Source organism: Anomalospiza imberbis, chromosome 24 (genome assembly GCF_031753505.1).
Source record: "Anomalospiza imberbis isolate Cuckoo-Finch-1a 21T00152 chromosome 24, ASM3175350v1, whole genome shotgun sequence".
NCBI classification, from domain to species: domain Eukaryota; kingdom Metazoa; phylum Chordata; class Aves; order Passeriformes; family Viduidae; genus Anomalospiza; species Anomalospiza imberbis.
Genome location: NC_089704.1, coordinates 6,571,287 through 6,596,706, shown reverse-complemented (window position 1 = coordinate 6,596,706; position 25,420 = coordinate 6,571,287). Strand labels below are relative to the sequence as shown.

The 25,420-nt window shown below is 58.3% G+C and overlaps 2 protein-coding genes across 3 annotated transcripts in view; one reads left to right on the top strand and one right to left on the bottom strand.

The window, feature by feature from the left end:
• Window positions 1-210: 210 nt before the first annotated feature.
• On the bottom strand, window positions 211-8,524 carry BACE1 (beta-secretase 1). 2 transcript variants are annotated; one of them, XR_010993574.1, is made up of 10 exons: window positions 8,155-8,524; window positions 4,744-4,832; window positions 4,369-4,585; window positions 4,045-4,182; window positions 3,824-3,958; window positions 3,598-3,699; window positions 3,307-3,456; window positions 3,006-3,177; window positions 1,058-2,928; window positions 211-1,023 (listed from the first exon to the last, which is right to left on the bottom strand). XR_010993574.1 is itself a non-coding variant. In XM_068172110.1 (9 exons), the coding sequence occupies exons 1-9, from the start codon at window positions 8,398-8,400 to the stop codon at window positions 2,687-2,689; spliced, it is 1,491 nt and encodes a 496-aa protein (XP_068028211.1). In that variant the 5' UTR covers window positions 8,401-8,524; the 3' UTR covers window positions 211-2,686. The 2 variants fall into 2 exon arrangements, 1 of the variants encoding a protein (XP_068028211.1); XM_068172110.1 differs by having other exon boundaries at window positions 211-2,928.
• Window positions 8,525-10,454: 1,930 nt separating this feature from the next.
• The window catches only part of CEP164 (centrosomal protein 164), a 28,579-nt gene continuing 13,613 nt past the window's right edge, over window positions 10,455-25,420 (top strand). Inside the window, exons 1-11 of the mRNA XM_068172155.1 lie at window positions 10,455-10,603; window positions 10,926-11,037; window positions 11,367-11,610; window positions 12,406-12,564; window positions 13,211-13,339; window positions 13,654-13,731; window positions 15,500-15,610; window positions 17,392-17,826; window positions 19,118-19,215; window positions 20,075-20,141; window positions 23,246-23,331. Coding sequence (XP_068028256.1) covers window positions 10,525-10,603; window positions 10,926-11,037; window positions 11,367-11,610; window positions 12,406-12,564; window positions 13,211-13,339; window positions 13,654-13,731; window positions 15,500-15,610; window positions 17,392-17,826; window positions 19,118-19,215; window positions 20,075-20,141; window positions 23,246-23,331 — 1,598 coding nt within the window. The 5' untranslated portion in view covers window positions 10,455-10,524. The remainder of the gene's footprint in view (window positions 10,604-10,925; window positions 11,038-11,366; window positions 11,611-12,405; window positions 12,565-13,210; window positions 13,340-13,653; window positions 13,732-15,499; window positions 15,611-17,391; window positions 17,827-19,117; window positions 19,216-20,074; window positions 20,142-23,245; window positions 23,332-25,420) is intronic.

Below are 25,420 nucleotides of genomic sequence, written 5' to 3'. Positions count from 1 at the left end.
TAGTCTGCAGCCTTGCTGGCTTCTTCCAAATGAGGGTCAGTGTTCCCTGCTTGCTGGGAACTGCCTCAGCCACCTCTTCCCACTGGGATCCCATCAGCTCCTTTCCTAGGGCCATTCCTCACGACCTGATGCCTCACCACCCCCACATCCCTGCCAGTCATCACCTGTTTTTTCCCCCTCTTGCCCGTGAACAAGTTGCAGATGAAGAGCCAATTTTTTGTGGTCATTTATTTTAATGTCATAATAATTTACCGTGTTAACATTCATTGTTCTTACATAGACACTGGGTTACAGAGTACTGGAGCCTCCAGCGACAGCCCATGGTCCCGTCCCGTCCTGTCCCCTCCCCTGCTGTCACCGGGCCCCGGGGAGGGAGCGGACGAACGCGGCTGCGCTGCAGCTCAGGAAAAACCAACCTGTCAGAATTCCTGCGCTCCCCTCTCCCGTGCTTCCTCCCAAAGCGCGGCCTGACACGCCAGCCCTTTCTCCGTGGATTCCGGTGGGATTGCGAGGTGCTCAGCACCACTGAAAATCTTGCAATGACTCTCTAAAAATCCCCCCCTTTCCTGGCGGTCTGCGGCAGGAATCGGGCACTGCTGGCGGCCCCGTGCCCCAGGAGGGCAGGGAAGCCCCCCGGGCGCCGAGCCCGCCGCAGGCCGGCTCCTCGACGCGCACGCTCGGGGCGTGTTTTAAGGCAGTGGTCCACAACAGAGTCTCTGGGGTCCTGGGGGTCCTGGGCAGGCACGAGGGTCGGAGGAGAACGTTGCCCTCTTGCAGGGAGTGGCTGGAAGGGGTTTGGAGCCAGGCTGGGGCCGGGGGGCTCTGTGGGAGCGCGGTGGGGGTGAGCAGGGGCAGCGTGGGGGCTGTTGTGGCAGTGCCCCATGCCGGGGCTGGCTGGTCTCCTACTCTGCCTGCGCTTCCTGGCTCCCTCGCTGCCTTCTCAGAGAAACCTGGCTGCAGGATTTACTTAACAAGCTCGGTGATTGCTGTGGGTCCTCAGTCTGTCCCTGCCTGACCCGGTGGCTCTGCGGGGCAGCCGCCAGCTCGTCCCTGGCACTGCAGGTATCCCCTCTTTGTTCATGGAGGAGTGATGCCTTTCAATTGTGGAATCTCCGTGTCTGAGCTCTTTCCTATCCAGGCTGGAGGCAGAGAAGCAAGGGAATACAGCACTACCACTGCCTGCAAGGTCACGGGTGTCTGCTCTGGGGAAGGGACGGTGATCCTGCAGCACGGCGAGGAGGGGTTGTCCTCACACACCGGAAAATCCTCTCTGAGGACAGAGGTGCCTTCTGTGCTCAGGGTCCTTTGGGCTTGAGCCACTGCTCTGCGTGCTCCAGCCCTGCACCCCCTCCTCCAGCCAGCTGGGACCCCCTCACCATCACATGCTCCCAGCACACACGCTGTGGCATGGGCCCTGGCCCTGCGTGGTGCCCACAGTGGCCGAGCACTGAGCAGAAGGCTAAAAAGATTTTAAAAAACTCCAAAACAAAACAGGACCGACCCCTAATGTTGCAACAGTGGCTTTCTGGGCTAGAATTAAAAATAGAGATATATGGACATACTGTACAGGTGAGAGGCGGCCGTGCTCTGTACACATGGGACCGGCTCTGTACACGCTCTCAACACGCAGCTGTGCTACCAGTGACACGCTTTGTAAAAAAAAAAAAAAATAAATACAACCATGTGTTTAAAAAACAATAAATGCTGCAGTTCCCACAGCTGCCGCCTGTCCCTGGGATGCCAGGGTGTCTCACAGCCAGGCCTGGACATGTGGAGTGAGCAGGGAGGAGCTGCTGTGGCGGTGAGGTGGGGAGGCTGCAGGGGGGGCCCAGGCTCCCCTATGGCTTTCGAAGGGCTGGGTGGGCTGGGGAGCAGCCGGTGCCAGGGCTGGGAACTTCACACCTGGCACTGGCTCCTGCACGGCAGCCACTGCTGATGCTGGAAGCGAGGGCAGGGCGTTTCCCACCCCATATGGTGTGGGCAGAGGACGGGTGCCTGCTCCTGCCTGTCCCAGGAGAGGATGGGTGCCTGCTCCTGCCTGTCCCGGGAGGGTGCAGGGAGTCCAGGGGCTGGCAGCAGCAGCAGCACGGCTCGGGAAGGCAGGAAAATGCAGGGGAAATGTGAGAGCGAGCAGTGTAGGGGCAGCAGGGTAGGAGGGAAAGCCCTGACTGGGCAGCCCAGGCTGGCCCTGCAGGGCGGTCTCTGAAAAGCCCAAAGCTGGACGGCTCCAGGATGATCCCTGGAGTCTGGCTCAGTGCAGGGAGTCACAGCTGCAGCACAGCTCCCTGCAAGAGAGCCTGGGCTGGCAGCTTCCCGGCGGGGTGAGCTGGAAAGGGATGCACAGAGATGGAGGGGGACAGGCAGGGGATGGCTCATCAGCGTCACTCCATCAAGCCAGGCAAGGCTGGGTGGGAGAGCTTGGTCCTGTCCTGGTGCTGGAGCAGAGAAGCTGCCCCTAGCTCCCAGGATGGGCTCGCTGAGCTCTCCCACTGCCCGGCTGCCACGCTCCTGCTGCAGGTCCCAGACGAATGGAGCCCGGGCCTGGGGCTCCCCCGGCTGCTGGCCCTGACGACACCGAGTCCCCAGGCCCCGGGCACGGGGCCCGAGCTCCCCACACAGCCCCCGGAGCAAGGCCCCTGCCCTGCTGCCTCACCTGCGGCCCCGGGGCTGCGCCCGCGCTCTGCCATCACTTCAGCAAGGAGATGTCGTCGGCGAAGTCGTCGTGGTCCCGCCGCAGGCAGCGGAAGCAGCGCCACTGGAACACCATGAGGCACAGGGGCAGCATGAAGAGGGCGCAGATGGCCGCCATGACGTAGGCGATGGTCATCAGGGTGGACTCGTCCGTCTGCGGGATGTTGTAGCCGCAGTCCTCCATGTTGGAGTGCAGGTGGGGCCCGTCCACCGCGGCCGTCCGGAACTCGTCGTGCACTGCGGGAGGTGGAGGCAGGGTCTGGTCTCTGCACACCCGCGTCCCCTCCAGCCCCCTCCCCGCGGGCCCAGCTCACCGTGGCAGGCGCTGACGGCGAAGCCGATGCGCTTGCGGGCGCGGTCGAACACCACGTAGAAACCCTCCATGATCACGGCGCCCATGACGGTGCCGGTGGAGGACTGGGAGATGGCAAACTTGTAGCAGTCGTCCTGAGAGGTGGCCACGTCCTCCACCGGGCGCAGGTATTGCTGCAGGGGGAGAGGAGCAGTCAGGGAAGGGGGCACGGGAAGCAGCCGTGTCCCCCCGGCACGGTCCTGCCTGCGCTGCCCTCTCCAGCCCACGCTCCCTGGGCAGCGTCCGGCCAGGCCAGCACTCACCTGGGGCAGGATGGTGATCCGGAAGGACTGGTTGGTGGCCTCCCCCATCAGGTAGAGGGACAGGACTGGGAAGATGTGCCAGGGCGTGGTGCCGACCTGCCAGCAAACCAGCTGCTCCCCCAGCCAGAAGCCATCTGGGAACTTCTCCGTCTACCACAGGGAAAGGGAAGGTGAGCGGGGCCAAGCTGGGCAGGCAGCAGAGGTGCCAGGCTGGTGAGGAGCAGCCACACTGCCCACAGCCCTGCCCTGGCCCTGGGCCGTGCCTGTGGGGAAGGGATGGGATCCACTGACCGAAGATGCTGTTTTGATGGATTTCACCGCAGCCTCAAACACCTTCTTTGGTAGCCTGAGGTTGGTGGTCCCGCTGTCCACAATGCTCTTGTCGTAGTTGTACTGGGGGGCAGAAGAGGAGGAGTGACCCAGGTGCAGGACCCCAGCCCACTCCCCTCCCAGCCTCCTCTGACCACTGCTGGGTGCCTCCAGTGCCCGTGGGACAGGTCCACCACTGCCTGCTCACCTCTTTGCAGTCCATGTTCAGGTCCTGCCCGTTGACCTCCAGCTTGACGATGATGACCTCGTAGTACCACTCCTTGCGGATGGGGGTGTACCAGATGTCACCCACGTACAGCGAGCGGTCGATGCCACCGATGATCTGCAGAGGGGACAGAACAGCGCTGCCACCACGTGCTGGCAGTGCCACAGAGGAAGCCCCCAGCCAGCCACCTGTGGAGTGCTCACCATGCTGCCTCCCACCGAGGCCACGGCCTCTGTCTCGTTGGGAGAGAAGCCTGTCCCGCACAGCTGCAGGGAGAAGATGTTGGGCACCCGTGTCTGCTTCACCAGGGAGTCAAAGAAGGGCTCCAGGCTGTCGTCAGGCTGGTGGGAGGAGAAAGCAGAGGCAGGACAGGGATGTGTCAGTGCTGTCCCTTCTCCAGGAGCTCTCTGTGCCCAGGGGAGTTCCCCTCGCCAGCACTGCTGTGCCCCAGGGGACAAACAGGGACAAGGAAAAAGGCAACCGAAGCGTGTTGGTGCTGACATCCAGGACTGTCAGCCAGGGCTCACCCGGGCAATCTCGGCATACGCCAGTCCCAGGATCCCTTCCCAGTTGGAGCCGTTGATGAAGAATTTGTCCGACTCCGTGATGGCAGCGATGTTGGCTCTGACAGTGACGTTGGGGCCGTGGGGGATGGTGACAAGGTCAGTGCCCAGCTCCCCTTCCCACTTGCCCTGGGTGTAGGGCACGTACACTCCCTTCCGCAGGTCGCGGTATGTGCTGGACCTGCAACGGCAGCAAAGGGACGAGTCAGACCAGCAGGGTTTTTGTGCATCCAGCCATTCCAGAGGCCAGGTCGTTCCTGGCAGGGTCTGGCCAGACCTCCAGCCAGGAGAAGCAGTGTGCCTGAGAGGCTGTGCTCTCTGTCCCCCCAGAACACTCACAGCTGCCGCTGGTAGTATCTCCGGAGGAAGGGGTGTGGTGCAGCTCCCACAGCGAAGTTACTGCTCCCTGTGTCCACCAGGATATTCAGCTGGAGAAGGAAGAAAGACAGGAAGGCTTGTGAGTGCAGTGGGACCCTCTTTTACTGTGCCCAGAGAGAAGAGGAGGAGGTGGTGGAGCAGGAGGCAGCGATATCAGGGAGTTGCACAAAGAGCAAACACCATCCGGCACTGTGCAAACAGAGCATGAGCTCCTCGCTCAGCACGGCCGGCCTCAGCCCCCAAATCCACAGGCAGGATTTGGGAAGCACTTGGCAGGTGTCTTGGGGCCAGAGAACAGCAGCAGCAGCAGCAATGCAGGGTGCACAGGCTCCCCTTGGCAGGAAAGCAGATTTGCTGGCACAGCTGGTGGGAAGGATCGCCGGTGGGCAGCTCCTGTGGGTCCCTGTGCCCGCTAATCAGCACCCATATGCCGAGCCCTGCTCCTGATTCATTCCTGCCTGGGCAGGATTACCACGTTTGGCAAACATCCCACTGGCAGGGCCAGGAGCAGGCCAGCCTGATCCTGCCCTCAGCTGACCCGTGCCTGCGGCCCTAGCGAGGAGAGGGGCAGGATGGCCGGGTGGGATTGCTGGGTGGGATTGCCGGGGTGCATAGCCCTGGTGGGATTGCGGGGGGGAAATGCCCTGGTGGGATTGCTGGGTGGGATTACTGGGGTGCATAGCCCTGGTGGGATTGCCGGGGGGAAATGCCCTGGTGGGATTGCTGGGTGGGAGCGGGGCTGTCCGAGCCTCCTGGCTGTGCTGGGCAGCAGAGCTCGGGGTAAGCCCTGGCCCCAGATCCAGGAGTTGCTTCACAGCACCACCCCGGGCAGCAGCACCAGGGCTTTGTCCCCTAATCTGTGGAGTCAGAGGGAGAGGAAGGAGGTTAATGCGCTTGTGTTAATCGCAGCAGCACCGGCTGCAGCTGCCGAGTGCTCTCCCTGACAGGGGCTGGCATGTCCTGAGCGCCCCAGCTCCTCCTCCCTGCCAAGGGGAATGTTTCAGGCTGTGGGTAAAGATCAGAGCAGCACGCTCACCCCCCCAGTACCCACCCTGGGCGGGTGCCAGCTCAGCACCCACCACACAGCCTGGCAACCTGGCACCTGCGCCATTCCCAGGGCTGCTCCTGGTTCTGTGCCATTAGGGGCCACCTGCTCCACACAGCTCATCTGCAATCCCCAGGGCGCCCAGAGGAGACTGGTTTCCCTGGAGAAGGACCTGCTGAGCTGCCGCTGCAGGGAGAGGAGGCAGGGAGGGCTTCTACTCTCTCAGGCTCCATCCTGCTGAAGGGGTCACGCACAAGACCCACGTGGAGAGGACCCAGATCCTTGAGACTCAGCCCAGCCATCCATTCAGGCCAGGACATGGCACGTGAACTGGGGAGGCCAAGACATGTGTGGCAGGGAGACTGCCTGAAACCTGTCCCTGGAAGTGACAGCCCCTCCAGGCACCTCAGCAGCAGCACTGGCTCTGTGCCACGCGTGTCCCTAGAGCTGTGTGCTGCTCATGGGGCACCAAGCCTGTGCCATCTGTCCCAAAACACCGGCTCCTGCTGCTCAGCTCACCCCTCTCCCCTGTGTGTTTATGAATCAGCCCGTTCTGGGGAGCCAGGGAAACCAACATGCTTGGACACATGGAACGTGTGAGCAATCAGCTGCTGACGGTGACTTGGCAGCGCAGCACGGCTCAGAAGCAAAATTAAAGCACACGGGGATACAGAAACTTCCTTGTCAGCATCGGGAAGGTGAAAGGAAAGGTGAGGAGATGGATCACCATCTCCCTGCTGCGTGTGAGCCTTTGGGAAGGATGCACCCACCCCGGGGCAAACACGCTCCCAATTTCCTGCAGAGGCACAGCCAAACTCTTTCATCCAAATCCTCTCATTCCATTGCAATGCCTGGAGGGATTTTGCTCCACACACACACACACAGAGGCACCACGTTTGCATTTGGAAGCAATCCAAGGCTGGAAGATGCTGCCCAAAAGGGTGACTGGCTCCGGAACGCGCGAGCGCCTAGAACAGGTGGTTCGCACGGAAATTATCTGGCAGCTGCGACACGTGGCAGCCAGGAGATGATGAAATCACATTTGAAACTAGATTTTAGAAATAATCTCCTCCCTTTTTTCTTTTTTCCCTAAACACACCCTGCCAGGCAATATATCCCAGGCATACAGGGACAACACAGTAGTGCTCCCAGAGATGCAATCTCCACGGCAGTGGTATCATTCCTCCGTCCACTTCTCGCTCCCATCGCTCTCTCCCACCACGCACACAGAGCACAGCCAGCTCGTGGGGGAAAGCCAGCCTTTATTTCAGTGCCTGTGTGGGTGCTGGCTGTTCTGGCGTGAGGGAATGTGGCCCTGTGCTTGGAGGAACCTGGAGCCTCGACCACCGAGCTGGAGCCCTGGGCCAGACTTGTTGCTGGTGACAACGGGGATCAGGATGGGCACAAAAGGATTTAGCAGTGGGAACCTCCCCGATCTCACCCATAAAACAGGGGAGGAGCTGGCACCCGGCCCTCAGCATTCACCCTGTCCCCAGCGCGCAGGCACACGGTGCCACATGAGCTGAGCAGCATGTGAGGGATGCTGACAAAAAGATGGAGCAGGATCAGAGCCTGGTGACGCACCAACGCCTTCTCTGCCGGCTCTGTGGGCTCCCTTTCCATTCAGGCCATTCCATTTTCCTGCACTTTGCCTCCCCACGCTGCCCCAGCTCCTGCGCAGCGACAGCCGTCAGGAGCTCCCCGGGAGAGCCGAGCTCTGGAGGATTTCTGGAGAATCTCCCCGGCCGGGAGCAGCACGCAGAGGCAGGCGGCAGCTGCGCCCGGGGCTGTGCTGGCAGGAACTGCCAAGCACGGCTTGCCCGTGGGCTCCTCCGTGCCTGCTTGTGCCCGCTCCAGGCGGGCACGGGGCTGTGCAGCCACATCCCACCCCCCTGCCGCCCACACCCCGCGCCAGCTCCAGCGGCATCCTTCGGCTCGGGAGCGGGGAGGGAGGCTTGGAGGGAGGGGTGGCGGCAGGGAGGGAGGCAGGGAGGGAGGGATGGAGCGGGAAGGGAGGGATGGAGGGATGCAGCCTGGTGCGCCCGCACGTAGAGGCGCAAGCAGCACCGGCCACCCCGCCCGGAGAGCCCGGGCAGCCCCGGGAGCGCTGGGGTCACCTTCGGCGGGGGCCTGCGGCCAGTTTTAGCCGAAAGCGAGCAGGAAAAGCATCACCGGAGCGATGAGAAGCAGGAACGAGCCACGCGAAGCCATGGTGGCACCCGCAGCGCCTCCGCTCTGCGGCCCGCAGCCCCCGGGGGCGCGGGGAATGCAGGCGATGAGGGAGATGCGGGGGATGCGAGAGATGCGGGGATCCCCTCCCACCTCACCTTCTGCGGGGGGCTGCCCACCGTCATCTCCACGTAGTACCCCTGCCCGGACTTGCCCCGCAGGTTGTCGATCATCTCCACGAAGCTGCCGGCGCCGTCGGGCTCGGTGTCCAGCGGCGCCCGGCGCTGCCGGTGCCCCGACGGCGGGGCCGCGCCGCCCCGCAGCGGCAGCCGGATGCGCGGCGGGGCCGGGAGGGCGCGCAGAACCCCCAGCCACAGCAGCAGCCAGGGCCAGGCGGGCGCCATGGCCGCGGGGAGCCCCCGGGGGACGCGGTCAGCGGGCCCGCAGCGCCCCGCGCCTCGGCGGGGCGGCCGCGCCGGGGCGGGCGGGCGGCGCGGCGGCGGCGGGCATGGCGGCGCGCACGGACCCGCCCCGGAAAGCCCGCCCGCCGGCGGAAGCGCTCACCGAGAGACCCGCCCCGGCCCTTTGCCGGTCCCCGTGCCCGTCCCCGTCGCGCTGCCCCGTCCCGCCCCGCCGGGCCCCGCCGGGATGGGCCGGGATGGGCCGGGATGGGCCGGGATGGGCCGCGGGCGGCACCCACGCGTCGCCATGGCAACCGCGACCCCCCCGGCGGCCCCGCCGCGGTGACGTCACGCGTCCCGCCTCCCCGGCGACCAATCGGATGGCGCGCATCGCCCCGCCGGCCAATGGCGGGGAGGGGGCGGGGCCCGGAGCAGCGGCCGCGGCGGCTCCCGCGCTCCCGGCGACCGGCGGCACCCGCGGGGCGGCGGACGGGCCCGCGGCACGGTGAGCGGCGGCGGGGAGGGGCCCACGCCGGCAGGAGCTCGGGCCCGGGCCGGGGAGGGGCCCACACCGGCAGGAGCTCGGGCCCGGGCCGGGGAGGGGCCCCTCGGGGAGCGGCGGCTGCGGGGAGCGGCCCCCGCGCCGCGCGGTTCCGGCCTCCCGCCCCACGCGGGCTCCCGGCGGTGCGTGTGTGGCGTGGGTGCTGCCGTGAGAAGGGCGAAAATGGCTTTTCCCCCCTATTTTAAAAATTCCGTGTTAAGCAAAGCTGTTTGTCCTCCTTGCCAGCCGCGGTTTCTCCGGGGCTCCAGGCTGGCGCGGCGGCGGCTGCACTGAGGATCCGATTCTCTTTGCACAGAGCTATAGAACGGTTTTTTGGGTTGGAACGGGCCCGAAAATCCTCCGCTTCCGCCCCCATGCCATGGGCGTGGGCCTTCCACTATCCCAGCTTGCTCCAAGCCCCCCATCAGCCTGGCCTGGAGCACTTCCAGGGATGGGGCTGCCGCAGCTTGTCTGGGCACCCTGTGCCAGGGTCTCACCCCCTCACAGGAAAGAATTCCCTCCACAGATCTCACCTAAGTCCTCCTCTTTTAGTTCAAAGCCGTTCCCCCCGTCCTCATCTATTAGAGCTGCCCCTCAAGCACTGAAAGCTCGCACTGAAGTCTCTCCATATGTGGCGGGGCAGATTCTCCAAGAGAGGGTTGAGCCCATAATTCATCCCCCAGTGCCAGCGCCAGGGGTGGGAGACGGGGCTGAGATGGTTTTGGGAGAGGAAAATAGGAACAGTGGGCCCCGAGCGGGTTGCCCACACCCAAATGCTCTAACTGGGGACATTTGGGAGGGGGAGTGGTGGGAGCTCCGTGGTGCTGGTGTGGTTTGGATCTCCTGAGAATATCTTCACCTGGAAACTGCCAGGATTAGTTGCTGCTTCTGGGGCTTACTTTACATAAGGGTTATAAATACAGAGTAGGCTGAGGACACGGGGAGTTGAAGAGGGCACTGATGGCTGTGCCACACGTGGTGATCCTGCTCTGGGTGCTGTCACTGGGGGTACCTGGCAGGTACCACAACCCCCTGGGTCTCACGAGGAAAGCAGAAGAATGCTTTTTGCACTGAGAATTTGGGAGGGGTTGGGCTGAAATGTTTGACCTTGGCATTCAGTTGTGTGTTTGAGCAGCAGTTGTGGTCCCCCAGTGCTTGTACTGGCCAAATGTGGCCACATAGAGCCAGAGCTGAGGATGTTTGGGGTGAGCTGGGTGAATTCCAACGGCATGAACCGGTGCTGGATGGGTTGCCAGGGCCCAGCTGTGGTGTGGTCTGGGAGTTAAATCACAAAGCAATGCTTTGGGAAAGTTGCTTGCTTTCTCTTTCTTCCCTGTCTCATTTCAGCTTATTTTTGAGCTGGTTAAGAAGTGCCTGAAGCATCTTTCCTGTAGGAACTGGGAGGCCTGGGGGATCTGATTACAACTTTGTTCCACTTCAGCTCTGCTCCGTGTCTCCACAGCCCTTGGAAGTGTGTGTGGAGGCTCTTTGATTCACTTCTGCGTGTGCTGGGGGTGAGGAATTTCCTTTTCTGAGGGCAGTTGTGACTCTGTGCTGGTTCCTCCCCGCTGCCAGGTGTGGCATCCATGGCAGGAGCCGTGCGCATTGGGGACCAGCTCATTCTGGAAGAAGACTACAATGAATCCTACGTTCCTATGGAGCAGGGTGAGTGAGGCCCGTCTTCCCAGGAGCTGGGAGCAGGGATTCAGGCATGCAGGTCACTTCTAGGTGTGTTCAGAAAACAGGGATTGGTTTCTGGAGTGGCTGCAGAGGGTAGAGCACCCGGGATTTTAGCGGAGGCAGAGCTGAATGTCACTTTGAGGTGGCACTGCCCACGTCCCCAGCCTGGCAGGATGGGCTCTACAGGCACACAGGACTTTGCTGCTGGCTTTGGGCTCAGGATTTGCCAGTGTGCCCTCAGCTTTAGCCGAGGAGGGTGGCTCTGTTGGGTTCACCAAGTTCACAGATTCCTCTTCTGTTTCCCCAGAAATCCGGGATTTTGCGCCCACAATCGGGATTGACCCCGACAAGGAGTCAGAGCTGCTGTGGCTGGCCAGGGAGTGCCTGGTGACCCCAATGCCCCCGGAGTGGAAGGCCTGGTGAGAGCTCTGGCAGCAGCTGTGCTGGGGCATTCCCGGTGACAGGACAAGGGGAATGGCTTCCAACTGGCAGAGAATCGGGTTTGGGGGGTATCAGGGGCTCAGGGCTTTTTGGGGTGCCAGAAGAAGGGGAAGAACTGTTTGGGAAGCTGGATATGAGCATCCTGGGAGAGCTGCTTCCCTCACTGGTACATTTATGGCCTCCTGGACACATCACACTCCTCTTCCCTGAGCTTCAGGTGCTCGCACCATCAGCAAAGATGTTCTGGCCTGTGCAGCTGTATTTTTAACGTGCTCTTTCACCTTTCCCTGCTGTTTTTGCCGTGCAGCCAAGATATCGCGGGTGGTGACATCTATTTCTTCAACTTTGAGAGTGGCCTCTCCTCGTGGGAGCACCCCTGTGATGAGCACTACAAGCAGCTGGTCATCCGGGAGAGGGAGAAGCTGCTGGCACGGGGCAGCGTGAAGAAGGACAAGAAGGAGAAAAAAGAGAAGAGGGACAAGAAGGAGAAGAAGGAGAAGAAAGAGAAGAAGAAGGAGAAGAAAGAGAAGCAGCTCCTGAGGCAACTCCCTGTGAGTGGGCTCTGCCTGCAGTGCTTTGGGGAGGCTGGGCAGAGGATGACAAGTGGCTTCAAGGACACAAAGTGCCTTGTGACCCCAGCCCCGGGTGATGGGCAGGGAATCAGCTGGGGTGGGAGCACTGAGTACAGAATCACCTTTAATTTTGGCTCTAAGACACTCTGTAGTAAACACACACTTTTGGTGTATCTGGGAGGGAGGGGAGCATTCAGGACCCGCTCAGAGGGCATTTGGAAAGCAAAGTGTGTGAGTGAATCAATGTAGGAATGTGTTTTTTGTTGATGGAGTAAAATAAGTTACTTTTTGGGTTTTTTTTTAAAAGGAAAAAAGCTTAGAAGTTTTTTTTCTTTAATTTGGTTAAAAGACACCTTATAAGACTTTAGAGACTTTACTTTAAACTTAGTGATTACTAATTAGACAAAAGCTAAAAAGTTTCGCTTAAGTAATTTATTAGAAAAAGAAGAGGAAAAAAGAGTTAATTGCTTTTGTGAAGTGTTTTAACAAGAACAAAAACTTTTCACCTTAACTCAGTTTTTCTCTGCAAAGAGCTTTTTTATTTTACTCTCTATTACAATAACCTTTTGTTTCTAACAGGGGGCACATTCCTACAAATCAGCCCTGTTTCCTTACCTGTCCCGTGTGCTGCTGCCTGCTGGGTGTGGGGTCTCTGGGCAGGGTTGGTCCCGCAGCCCCTGTTTGCCCAGGGGAGCTCCGTGTCCCGTTCCAAGGTCAGGAGTGTGAGCTGCTCACCTGTGCTGTCCTGCCAGTGACTTCCCTGTGCTTCTCCAGCCCCCAGGCTCCCAGCTGGCGCCCATCCAGCCTCCCCTGGGCACCCTCTCTCCTCTCCGGGGCCTCACCCCGTCTTCCTCCATCGCCCTTCGTGGGTCCCTGAACCTGGACCTGGGGAACGTGGTGGACTCCAGCCTCATCCCCAAGGAAGGAACGCTGGTGAGGCTCCCTCTTCCCTGGGAATGTGCCCTGGGAAGCACACTGCTAAGGGTCACAGGCACTCAAATGACAGGATTTGTGATCTTCTGTCAGTTTTGAAATACTGTTGTATGTTAAAAAAACTGTATTTCTTTTCTTCTTCTATTTCTAGTGCTAAATTAGTGGTGAGCTGTCTTCTGCTATGTTTGGCAGATTGAAAGAATTGTTTCAATAGCTGCTGAAGAGGAAAAAAAGTGTGTTAAGTTTCAGTAGAATTTGGTGTCCAAATGAAGCATGACAAGCAATGCAGATAATGCAATTTAATAAATTAATTCACTCTTCTATTTGAGAATAAAATTAAAAAAAACTATTGTCCTGATGAGTGTAAGGTTTACAACCATGTTGAATTCTTTGTTTATTTATTACTAGAAAGTGACTGGGGAGTCAACAAAACTTGTTAAATGCTAAGAAATTGACCCTTTAAAGGAAGGCAAAGCAAAATATGTACAAAACATAGACATAAACACCTTAAAAAAAGAAACAAATGTGTTAAGTGGTAGGAAACTGACCTCCGTGCCAGAGCCCAGCAGCTCAGTGTCTCAGTGGGTCTCTCTCTCCCCTCTCCTGTTGTCTGAGCTCTCACTTCCCTTTCTCCTGGTCCTCACAGCCTGCAGAGATCCCGAGGCCCAGCAGCCACACCAAGAACCTGCTGGATTTGATCTGTGAAGAGAAAAGTTCCTTGAGCGTGGCAGTGCCAGAGAAATGGAGAAATGAAGAGGAAGACAGTGAAAATGAGGTATTGGTGTGCCCTGCCTGTTGCTGTGAGCCGAGTGCTGAAGCCTCCCGAGGCTGCTCCATTTGCCCCTGAGTTTCATTTGTGCTCTCTTCTCTTTGTGCTGCTTGGTCCCCAAAAAGCATCTGATCCAATTTTCACATGGTAATCCCTATAAGTGAGCATCTGCCATGGTGTCACTCCAAGATGAATTGGCTGTAGGTGCATTGCCATGGCTCTGCTGCCTGATTTCACTGCTGAGGAGCCCCTCCTGTGGCATTGCTCAGGTCAGAACTCAATTTTGGCCGTTTCTTTTTTTTTTTTTTTTAATCCTTCAGAGTTTCCATGGGACCTCAAGGCTGTTAAAAAACGTGTACCTGGATGTTGAAGCCCTGGCAGGCAGCTTTGACTTTGAGGTGAGACCACGGTGGTGGGATGGGCAGGGGAGGCTGCCCAGGTGGCAGAGGCGCTGCCAGGGGGTGAGAGTGCAGGAATAGTGCCAGAGGGACGAGTTTCCTTTGTCACACAGGAGCAGGAAGAAGCTGGAGCAGGGTGATGCAGAGGAAGGCACAGCAGCAGGGCTGGGGGGCTGTGAGAAGCCAGGTGTGGCCCACAGGGGACAGTGGGGTGGGGGTTGAAGGGAAGTTTGTGCTTGGAGTGGTTGTGGTTTGGTAGCTGGGACTTGAGGAGACATCTTTGCACAGGCTGGAGCTCTGCTTCATCCTTGGACAGGAAAAATAAAGGCAGGTAGGTGGAGAGGGCAAGGGGGAAATCTGTTTTTCCAGGGAACAGCAGGAAAAGGGTCTCGGGTCAGAGGTGCCACTGCACTTGGTGTGGGGGAAGGCTCGAGGGGGAAGAGGCACTTCCATTCTGCTCTCTGTTTGTCAGGAGCGTGGAGGAAGGCTCCTTGCCAGCTGAAGCCACTGGGGAGGGGAGAGGGGACTGTCCTGTGGGAATGCTTTGGTGCTGCACTCGGTTCCACGGGGATCCTCGTGTGGGCTGCACGTGGCCGCTCTTCTGCGGCAGCACAAAACCTGCTTTTCTTTCTTCTCGCCCTGCTGATGAATCCCGTGGCTGAGACACAGAGCATGCAGTGCACCCAGGGCCTTGTGCAGAGGCTGTGCTTGCCCTGAGCTTCCTTAGCTGGGATCAGGCTTAAGATGACAAGGGCACAATGGGAAGTGCGTTGTAAGCAGCTCTGGTGATTTGGCCCGACTGTTTGTGCTGACATTAATCCTTTCTCACCGCTTTGAAAATCCTGTTCCAGTATCTGAAAGGCAAATTAATTTCTTTTAAAGTGTTTTAGAGTATTTTCCTTATCCTTTTCACAGCACAGGAAAATTAAGCTGTAAAGTACTTTGCTGGAGAACCTATTCATGGTGCTGGGCAGGATCTGCAAGGGCTTATGCTAAAGTGGATGTGACAAAGAGAGCCCTGACTCTCTCATCTCCAGACAACAGCAGCCTGTGGGGGCCCAATTCCTCACGGAAATGTTAATGTGTGCAGGAACAAAGAGCTGTCCTGGCATTTCAGTGCCGTGGGATGGGAATCTATTGTGGAATGGCAATTGCTGCCCAAGAGCCAGGCTGTTAACCCAGATGGGTGATAGCCTAGTCCTGATAAGACAGCAGTGCCCCGACTGGAAAGCAGAATTCTTTTGTAGTTCCATGAGATGGCAGTAGAAAAGCATTCCTAGGAGTGAGCCTCAGCCTGCTCCCGAGCGTTCTCCAGCTCCCTTGCAAAGCAGCAGACAAGGGTTTGTGCAGCAAGTCCTAAGGGGGAAAGCTAAGCAGCAATGGGTGAAATCACGAAAAAACTGGCTTCATGTAGCCTCTGGTCGGGGTTGGATGTCTGTATTGGAAGGAAATAGGAGGTTTTAGTGACTTTCTGAGCCAGGATGTTGGGTGGAGTGGAGGCAGCATCAGACACAGTTCGCAGGGAGCCCGGAGCTGGGGAGTCTGCAGGAACTGTGAGTTCATGGAGCTGGCCAGCAGGAAAAGCAGTAGTGAAGCATCCAACAGCTTGATGTTTGGGAATCTGGGCCTGTGAGCTCCCAGGAAAGCTGTTCAGCTGGAGAGCTTTCTGCTCCAGGGCTGCCTGTGGTGGGTGGTAATGTTGGACGAGTCCTCCAGCTTGGGAAGGTGCTGTGGGGAATTCTGCATGTGGCTGTGTCCCCCCACCTAGGAGAACAGCAAGGAGGAGCAGGAGGACCGTGGCAGCCCATCAGCTGGTGCTGCTGAAGCTGCTCCCCAGCCCCACGGGAGCCCTGAGGAGGAAGGTGCCAGCCTGGGAGAGGTGACAGTGGCTCCCTGGCATCCCTGTCCTGCTTGCACAGTGCCACCCAGGCTTTGCATGCAGTAGGGGCAGCTCCTGGTGTTGTGCTGTGTGTCTGCAGCTGCTTGGCTTGTTTCTGTTGTTGGTTAAAGTTTAATGCTGACCACTGGAAGCAATGATTTGATAGGCAGGAATTTGCCATCAATTAGTGCCACTCAGGAATGTTACAGCTTGTGAAAAGATCACCCAAAGCCAGTTACAACCCAAGTGACTTGTGCAGCTCTGAAATCCGTAGAAAATCTCCAGTCTGTTGTTGCAGGAGGAAAAGCCTCCCTCCTCCTCCACCTGTGTGTCTGACTGGCACGGGTCCCTCTTCTGCAGAGTTCATTTGTGATCGTCAAGGTGTGAGGCTAACAAAAGGTTTGCCTGTTATTGCCATTAAAATAGGATTCTGCCAGCCAAAGAGATTATTCTGGGATATTTTAGTAGCTGAGGTGAACTTGTCTGGAGAGAAGTGCACGCCACTGCTGGTGTGCTGATACATTTTGGTGTGTGTGTGATCCTGTGTTCAAGCATCAGAACCCTGCTTGGCTCATTTGGGATTTCATGGATGCTGCCAGGTCTCCTGGTGGGATGTCCTCAGGAGGACTCCGAAGCAAGTTGTCCAAAAGGAGCATAACTTTCCAGCCACCCTAATCCCATAAAAGGGGAAGCACGAGGGTGGCCAAAGAACTTCCTGTGCCCACCTTGCTCTGGGTCCTGGTGCCCCCAAGGAGCCTCGTGTGGCTTTTTGGTGACTCTGGGAGCCTCTGCTGGACAGGACCTGTGAGCTGTCAGTTCCAGGGGATTGCAGGTGAGGCCCAGAGCTGCAGGATTTTTGGGAAGTGCCTGGAGTGGGAGTCCTCTGTCCTCTCCATCCCGGGGGAGGTGTGGCAGAGCAGTGACACGCTCAGAACGTGCTCCCGGAGCGCTGCAGCCCCGGCCTGGGAGCTGACAGCATTCCAGAGGCACTCTGATAAAAATACACCGCTAAAATATGCGCTCAGTGTACAGAACACGCCGTGCACAGGATGCAGGGAATGTTTGACAAGACACCGTGGCATTAATAAAACAGTGAGGAAGTGGGACGTGCGAGCAGCTCTGTTTGCATGCTGATGAGGGAGCCTTCTCCTGGCTGTTCCCCTCTCCATGGGCAGTGTTGTGACCTCCCCACTGCTGGAAGAGGCAGTTGAACCTTTGGGTGACTAAGCTTTCATTCGGGGTTGTTTTTTCCCCCATCTCTCAGCCTCCTGTGTTAGTCATGGGCTCTTTCTGAGCTCCGAGTGGTGCCTTCAGTCAGTGCCCACCCTCCAGTCTGTCCCACTGGAAGGTGGGATGGTGATCCTGCCTGCTCTCCTCTGCTTGAAATGTCAGGCAGAAGTGAAATGTCCGGTCATGGTCTCTTGCAAATTTCCATCTCTCACCGAACAGATCCAATGTGGAAGCGTAAGTGGGCCTGCAGTGGGGCACGCGGGGCGCTCGCAGGGGCTGGTGGCCTTGCACAGCCACTCTTATCCACTGAGACCCTGCTAATAAAAAAGCAACAGATCAAAAAAAGTCAGAGCCCAAGACATGAATGAGATTATGTCAGTGGAGTCCCTGGCCTTGGAACGGGACTGTGTGAAAAGAAGTCAAACAGGTCTTGAAGTCACCCAAAGATTTGTGATTTTGCTGCTTGCTGTAGGAGAGCCTGTGCTGTTCCTGACTCCTGCATCCCCCAGAGAGAATATTGGGTCTATAATTGTGTTTGACTTGCTGCCTAGAAGGAATCTTTAAAATCGAGACATCCTGAAGAAGTGGCAGAGTCTTCCTTGGACTCTGGTGCTGCGTGCCCTCCGTCTCTGGTCCAGCTCCTCTCCGGGGACGCTGACAGCAGCCTGTCTGCCCAGAACGAGGAGCAGGAACCTGCTGGGAATGAAGCAGTGCACAAAGAAGATGCTGAGGTGGAAGGAGACGCCTCTGCTGCTGAGGAGCTGCCTCAGTCTGAGGGGGACAGGAGCGCAGCAGGGCTGGACGTGCCCAGCTCTGCCGGGCAGCCCCAAGCCGCCCCTCCGGCTACGGAAGGGGCTGGGGCAGATCAGCTGGCCAGCCTGGCTGCCACTGCTGACACCCTGTCCTGTGGAGAAAAGGGACCGGATGAAGAGCGGGAAGAAGCAGCAGCTGACTCAATATCAGAGGACAGGCTGGATGATGGCAAAGTAAGAGACCTGCCTTTGTGGTTTTGGTGTTGGCTGTTCCCACCGTCTCGTCAGGCCCTGACTCAGGAAAGCTCTTGGGGCACTCTCTGGTTTTCTGTGAAGCCAGTCCAAATGCTTTCCTAGTCAGCAGGGCAGTCCTTCCTGGGGGGATGAGTGCTCTGAAGTCCCAGATGGGCATCTTCAGGACTGAGCTGGGCAATCATTCCCTCCTGCACACACCGTGTGCTGCCCAAAGCCCTGCACTGCGCCGCGTGTTTTGAGTCCGGGAGGAGGAGCAGTCCCAGCTTCCAGTGCTGCCGTCTGTGCTGGGCGAGCAGGGTTGATAATGAAGCTCACGCCGAGCCCAGCTGTCTGTGCTGCTTTGTTTCTCTCCTTCTGTTGTTTCTCTCAGTTTGCTCAGAGCTGCCTGGCGCCGCGTTCGCGGCTCCGCGCGAGGTGCGAGCTCGGAGCGGGGCAGGACGGAGCCTCAGGGCTGGTGCTGGAGCTGGAGCTGGGAGCACAGAGCCTTCCAGCCCTGCCAGTCTGAGAGGAGAGCTGACCACGCTGCAGGAACAGGGGCTTGGGCTGTGTCACACGCTGCCTGGCCCCGCAGCTGGGCTGCCAGACACGCGCTGTCCGCTCGTGTTCACGCTCCAGAGCAGGATCCGAGCCAGAACACGGGAGCTGATGAACGATCTCTCTCCAGTCTGGCTGCCTTCCTGCTGATTTTGATGATTTCTCAAGCTCACTGATGCGTAATGTCTGTAAGAAATGATAAACTACAAAACCAAGCCTGGAAAACGCGCTCTGTCCCGAAGAGCTGCGGGTGTTGCTTTCCCAAGCTCACCTGTGTGCTTTGTGCACCTGAGTTGTGCTGCTGAAGTCAGCAGGGCCACAGGGTGTTCCCGTCGAGCAGTTCCTGCAGCTGGGAATGCAGGAGCCCTCGCTGCACTTAGGCACAGCAAAGTGGAATTTTAAAGTGCTTTCATGGCTCCAGTGCTGCGCTGTGTGCTGGGCTGGGAGTTCTGAGAGCTGCAGAGATCCGTGCAGATGGAGAGGAAGCAAGTGCCTTTTATCAGGGATGTTTGAAGAGCACTTTGCCCTCCCCAGCCCCACCTCCTGCCCTTTCTGGTGTTTTGTGCTTGTCCCGTGGGTCACACATCCTTGGTGTCTTCCCCAAGGTGTTCAGTCACCTTTTCTTCCCTGGGGGAGGCCAGATTTGTGCTGCCAGCAGCAGCTGCCGTGCTGGCAGAGCCCAGGTGAGGCTGCAGGGGTAGGACATGTGCAGGCTGTAATTTGTTTTTCCTCTCAGCTTTCAAAGGCATCCGGGGCCAGCGGCTGTGAGCAGGACTTACCTGTCTCCAAGTGCTCCGACCATGAGGTGGTTCAGCCTGTGGTGAGTCACCAAAAGCTCCTTTTTCCCTGGGTGTGGGCTTCAGCTCCCCCTGGGCTGGTGCAGTGCCCACCTCTCACAGCTGTGTGTGGCACAGGCCAGCAGTGCCACCCTGCACCTCGCAGGCTGGGGCTGTGGGTGAGGCAATGTCCCTGGAAAAGTAGGTCACGTAGAGCTGAGAGCGTACTTGGCTAATTGCAAAAAGGAAAATAATAAGCAGTGTAAGAATTGTGCTTTAGGGGCTCACAGCTTTTGCTGAGGGGGGTGTGCGTGGCTGGAGACCCCGCTCTGGAGGGTCCCTGCAGCAGAGCAGCCCTGGGCTGGGGGGAGATGCCCATCAGCATCTCTTCATCTCCACAGGAAGCTGCCATTGCCATCTGCCAGTGGGAGCAGAGGCAGTGTGGCCAGCAAATGGCTGAGAATGTCATTATTTCCTGCTTTATTCAAACCTGTGCTGGCCAGGGGCTCTGCCTCGTGTGTGCAGGGCCCCCGAGGCTGCGGGAGCGGGGATTGTCTCGAGGGGTGAATAACTTGTGGGGGCTGGCTGTGAGGACAGCAATCCCTGGAAGTGTGCAGCAGCATCACAAAGGGGAGCACCGGGGCTGGGAAGATGTGCCCCCTTTGGCTGCTCCTTGTGCCACCCTCGCCTGCTAAGGCTGGTGGCTTGGGAGGGTGTCCTGGGAGTGTGACAGTGCCCGCCCTGGGTGGCACTGGTGTTCCTTGGTCCCACAGGGAAGGGAAATGCTGCTGAGCTGCTGTCAGCGGGGTGCTGAGCGGGGGTCCCGAGCTCTGCTGGGATATTGGTCTCAGGATCTCTGCTTGCTCACCAGAGACTGATCCTTTCTGCTTTCTCTTTTCGGGCTTGGACTTGAAGAGCCAGCTCTCCGAGGAGCTTCTGGGTGTGGGGACTGTGTCTCCTGATTTGGACAGCCCCGAGTGCAAGGTCAGTGCGGTGGGGGGTCAGGGGTGCTCTGTGAACAGGCAGGTGGAATCCTGAGGGTGATGCTGTCAGTGAAGGGGTGAACAGGGGTTGATGTGTGAAGTGTCAGGGGTCGCAGCGGCGCCACCAGTGCATTGTTTTTTCTGCAGAGAGGAGGTGCAGGTGGCTACACAAAGAACATAAACCCGGAGCAGAGGTGGCTGGAGGGGTGTACACAGGCAGGCTCCCCTGGGTGCTCTCCCTGCCCCAGTAGGAGAGCCAATAAATGGCTTTCCTGGGGAATGGAGGAAGCAGACTCTATTTTCCTTTCTTCTTTGTGAGTCTATTTGTCCTTTTCTTTCTCTTAAGCAGATGGGGAGGATTTCTGTGGCAGAACACGATAGAATCAATGGGAAGAAAAGGAGGTTATCTCCCTCTGACAGATTTTGGTAGAGGGAAGCTTATTTTTAAGCATTTGGTTGCCTTGCCTGCTTTAGTGTAGGGGGCAAAGGGGCTCCTTTCAATGAGTCTGTGGCACATGGAGTGTACGTGGTGTGCACATGTCAGTGTCAGCCTGGCATGCAGCACTGGTCAGGCAGCTCTGCCTGGAGATTGCTGTGCATCTCTGGTTTATCCTTGTCTTCTCAGCATGGTTCTGAGTTGGTTTGCTCAGCCCCACGTTCCTCTGGAGCCCTCCCACTCCATCTCTGTGGTTGGAGGCAGGGTCCAGGATCCAGCTGGGGTTACTCAGCCTTGCTCTGATTGTGAGCGCATCAGCTGCTCTGGAGGAGAGACCCTGAGTGGCAAACTCCCCACCTGTCCAGCAGAGAGGAGCAATCCTGTCTGCAAGGTTGTGTCTGGAGAATACACCTGTCCTCTTGTGCCTAATAATGAGCATAATCAGATGTGAAGGGAAAACAAAACATATGCCTGCTGTGCTCCCCCTCTCCCTCCCCGCGGCGCAGGCACTGTGCATGCAAATGCTGCTTGGAGCAGCCACGTTTGGGTTTATCACAGCCCTGTTTGGGGAGAGGTGGGTGTGAAATGGTGCTCCCTGCAGAACTGCAGCTGCTCTTTTGTGTCTGTGCACAGAGGCTGGGCTGGAACGGCTCGGGGTTGTAGGAATGTGCCTACTTCCATGTGAGGAGCTTGCCTTGCTTTGAATGCATTGGCAAAATATTCTCTTGTTCAAAAAAAAAAAAAAAAGAAAATAAAAGACACCTCTGGCAGCTCTGTGAGCACAGAATTGGAGGGGTTTTGTTGGTGTGTTTTGGCAGGAGCTGTGGTGGCTGCAGAGGCTCTGTGGGATGTGTCCTGCTGGACCTGGGAGAAGGGAGCCTTCCCCTTCCCCTTCCCCTTCCCCTTCCCCTTCCCCTTCCCCTTCCCCTTCCCCTTTCCCCTTCCCCTTTCCCCTTCCCCTTCCCCTTCCCCTTCCCCTTCCCCTTCCCCTTCCCTGATGCAGAACTGTGGAACCACAGAATGTCCCGAGCTGGAAGGAGCCCTCAAACTCCATCAAAGTCCAACTCCTGGCCCCACACAGACACCCCAAAATCCCACCCTGTGCCCTGGCAGCCACAGGGCTGTGAGCATTCCCTGGGGAGCCTGGGCAGTGCCTCAGGAAAAAGGCAAAGCTGTCCCGAGTGCTCAGTGCTGGCACCTTGCAGCACGATCTGAGCTGATGTGAGAGGGTCTCTTGGGATCTGGGCTGTGCAGAGGGAGGAGGTGGCCCATTATCTGTCATCCCCGTGTTCACACAGCTGGTTCTGTGTCTCGAGCATGTGAAGTGTCCTCCGGGGATGCAGCTGGGCAGACAACCAAGCTGCTGGGGCAGCAGGAGGGGCAAGGATCTGATCATTCCACAGACAAGGCTGAGAATCTGCCCTGGTTCCCTGCAGATGGGGGCTGTGTTCACCTTCCCAACGTGTCCAGAGGTTCCTGCAGCCCGTGGTTCCTCGGGCGGGCCTGCCCCGCTGGCACAGGGGCAGCGGGAGCCCTGTGCAGGGGCTCAGAGGAGTTATCCTGAGAGCAGTTGCCCTCTTTCCAGGGTGATCTCCGGCCCCATTTGTCTGGCTCCTGCCGTTCCCGGCTGCGCTGACAGAGCCCATGGGGAGCGGGGAAACATTTGCTGAGCTCCTCGGTTCTGGGGAATTGGAGTCATCACTTACAGGGGCAGGAGGGGGCTGGGGGTGGGGGCTTTGCCCAGGCTGATGTGATGGGAGGTGACAGCACTTGCAGGGAATCCTTCTGCCTTTGCTCTGCTGAGCATTTGCGTTAATTACTGCGGCGTTAATTCCGCCTTGTCCTGGCCCCCCTCCACGCACGGCCCTGCGTCAGAGGGGCTGAGCTCACCTGCTGGGTTCCCCAAAAATTTATGAATGGGCCCCTCCCTGCTTCCCGTGGGGCTGACAGGTGAGGAGGGAAGTCCTTCCCCTCCTCAGGTGTCCCTGCTGCAGGGACAGAGGGAGCTGGGAGCTGGCAGGAGGGGCACGGAGCACCTGACTGTTTCACATTCAGATATTTTCTGTTCATATTTCTGGTGTTTACTGTGCCATAAATGAGCCAACTGAGTGCTCAGTGTGCTGCCAAGGGGGCTGGATTGCTGATGTACCCTGGAGACAGAAACCTCTGGACTGGTGGCTCTGTGCAGCCCATCACACCCTGCCCTAGAACCTGGATGGGAGGCAGGACTGCGTCCTGATGTGGATTTTGGTCCCAGACAATGCATCCTTTGCTTCATTGCCACAGCACTTGGTGTTTGTGACACTTCTCTTTTAGGAGATGTCTCTCCTATGCTTTCCAGGGAGTTCTGTGGCACTTGGGATTGTAAAATGACCTTCTGGAAAGAAAGGTCAAACCCGTGTCCCACGCTCTTAGTGCTGGCAGGGAGTTTGTCTTTTATCCTGAGAATGCTGAGCTCCCAGGCCTCCCCTCCTGCTTCTGAAAGGATTCCTGGGATGTTTGGAGACCCTTGGATACCCTCAGGAGAGGAGCCTGGCACGTCCAACATTCTGGAACAGCCTGTGGGTGCCACGTGGCCCAGCTGATTCCAAGGACCTTCAGCAGAACTCCTTTGAGGTCTTTGATGGTGAGGGAGCCACAAACTCCACCCTCTTTGCTTTTACCTGCAGGCCCAGGAGCTGGGAACAGAGGAAAAAGACCAAAGCAAAGCCAGTGTAGAGGAAGAGCAAAGGAAAAGAACAGAAGCTGCTGAGAGGTATGGTACAAACAGAGGCACAAGGGAGGCGTGGGCAGCTCCAGCTCCTGCTGCCTTCCTGCCTTGCCCTCCCTGCTGTGCTCCCTGCAGCCTGCCCAGGTGTGCCCTGTGCAGCTCCCCCAGGTGCTGCAGCCTCTCTCAGGGGCTTTCCCACTGAACCTCTCTCTTCTCCTGCCGCCTCCTTCGCCCTGTCTCTGCAGCTTCAGCTTCTGGCTGGGTGGGCAGTGCAAGTGCCAGCCTGTCCTTTCCCTGGGGCTGCCCCAGCTGTGGCTCTGGTCTCTGCCTCCCTCGCAGCTCCCACTGCTCTTGCCAGGATGGTCTGAGCCTGGTAATGCCGTGTGCTGGGCCCTGGGCAGATGTGGCCACTGGCCATTGCCTGATGACAGCCTTACTGGTCCTGCTGGGCTGAGCCTGTAGCTAAAGGCTCTCAGGCTCTGTTCCTGATGCCAGGTGAGTCCAGCTGTGATGGGAACAGTTCTCATCCTTCCACAGAGGTGGCCTTGCCTGGGTGTGAGCATTAAGCTGTTTTCTGTGCTGGTATGTGGACAGATCACCAGCTGTTATCCCAGGAGGAATGCTGGCTTCCAGACCCCAGTTACCACAAGGACTGGGCTGTCTAGGGGAGCTGTTTTCAGCCTCTTTGTGGGGATTTGTTTGGAACAGTTGGAATGCTGTTCTGAGCAGTGAGCTCTGTGCTCCCTCGAGCTCCTCCTCCTTGGAGAGCCCCAGGCTGGCATTTACAGATGAGTCGTGTCAAAGCTCTTGGCCTCCACGCAGAGTTACACGTTCTCCAGGGCACTGGGAACCAAGGAGCTGCTGCCCATGCCAGGAAGATTCGTGAGCAGAAACTGCAGTCCATCTTAATGACTGGCTTTGTGGGATTTGCAGCCTTGCTCTTGGAGGAGCTGACTTGTGAGGGTCTCCAAAAACATGTTCTGCCCGCAGGAATTGTCTCGTTATCACTTGGTTCCTGCTTCCCAGCTGAGCATCCTCTCTTTCTCTCTGCCTGTGAAGCTGCTCGTGCTTGCCTTGTCTTTCCTCTCTGTGCTTCTGAGATGAAGTAGGACTGTAGACAAGCATGCCTGCCAACACTTCCATCTGTAACTTGGACAGCAGTGTGAGTATGGCTGACAGGGCTGACGCACCTTGGGAACGTTCTCCAAGGGCCTGCAAAGAGTGGGACAATCCAGGGAAGGGATCCAGCACCCTGAGGCTGATGTCCATGATATCCCCAGCTGCCTGTTAGTCCGACATGAGCTGCTGGGAATGGTGTGGAGCTTCCCTGTGGTGCTGGCACCCCGTGTTGGCCAGGCAGGTCCTGTTGGCAGGCATGGCTTGGTGCCCACCTGTGTCACCTGCACATCCTTGTCTACCCGCAGCAGCCGCTTGACTCTGACCTGAGCTAATGTGATCTTCTGTCCCCTCTTTTGTGCTGCCAAGTGAGAGGGATCTCAGTGCTTGTGAGGCACCCGTGGAGCCTTCGGGGTTAGAAAATCCCCTCGGGGCGGAGGCTGCGCAGCCGGAGGAGGGAGCCCTGGCTAGCCTGGTGGATCCCGAGGAGCTGCCTGCCCCACAGAACATGTAAGGGCGTTGTGTCAGTCCCTGGTGGTGTGACTGTGGCAGCTTTTGTCCCTTTGTCCCCCCGTGGTGGCCGGAGCTGCGGTTCGTGGGCACAGCGGTGCTCCGTGTGCCCCTGCCAGCAGCTGTTCCCTGCCAGAGTGCCAAGTGAGCAGCCTGTGCTGGGCAGGGCGAGGGCAGCACTCAGCCCGCGGGGGCTGTGGCTCAGCACTCCCTGGGATGAGGGGGAGCTGTTTGCTTTGTCTTTGGGAAAGCCTTCCTGTGCTTCCTCACAGAACCTGCTGAGTGATGCTGAGCTGGGGGGCAAGGGCAAAACCCCATCAATTCACCCCGTTTTACAGCCACTGGGCACGTTGGTGGCATTGAAATAACGGGGTCAGAGCTGAGCTCCTGCCCAAGCCGCTGTGCTGCTCCAGGGGTGCTGCTGGTGGATTCCTACCTGCAGCTCCCTGAGACAGAGCAGCTCAGAGGATGTGAGCGTGCTGACTTTGCATTCCCTGTCAAGTGACAC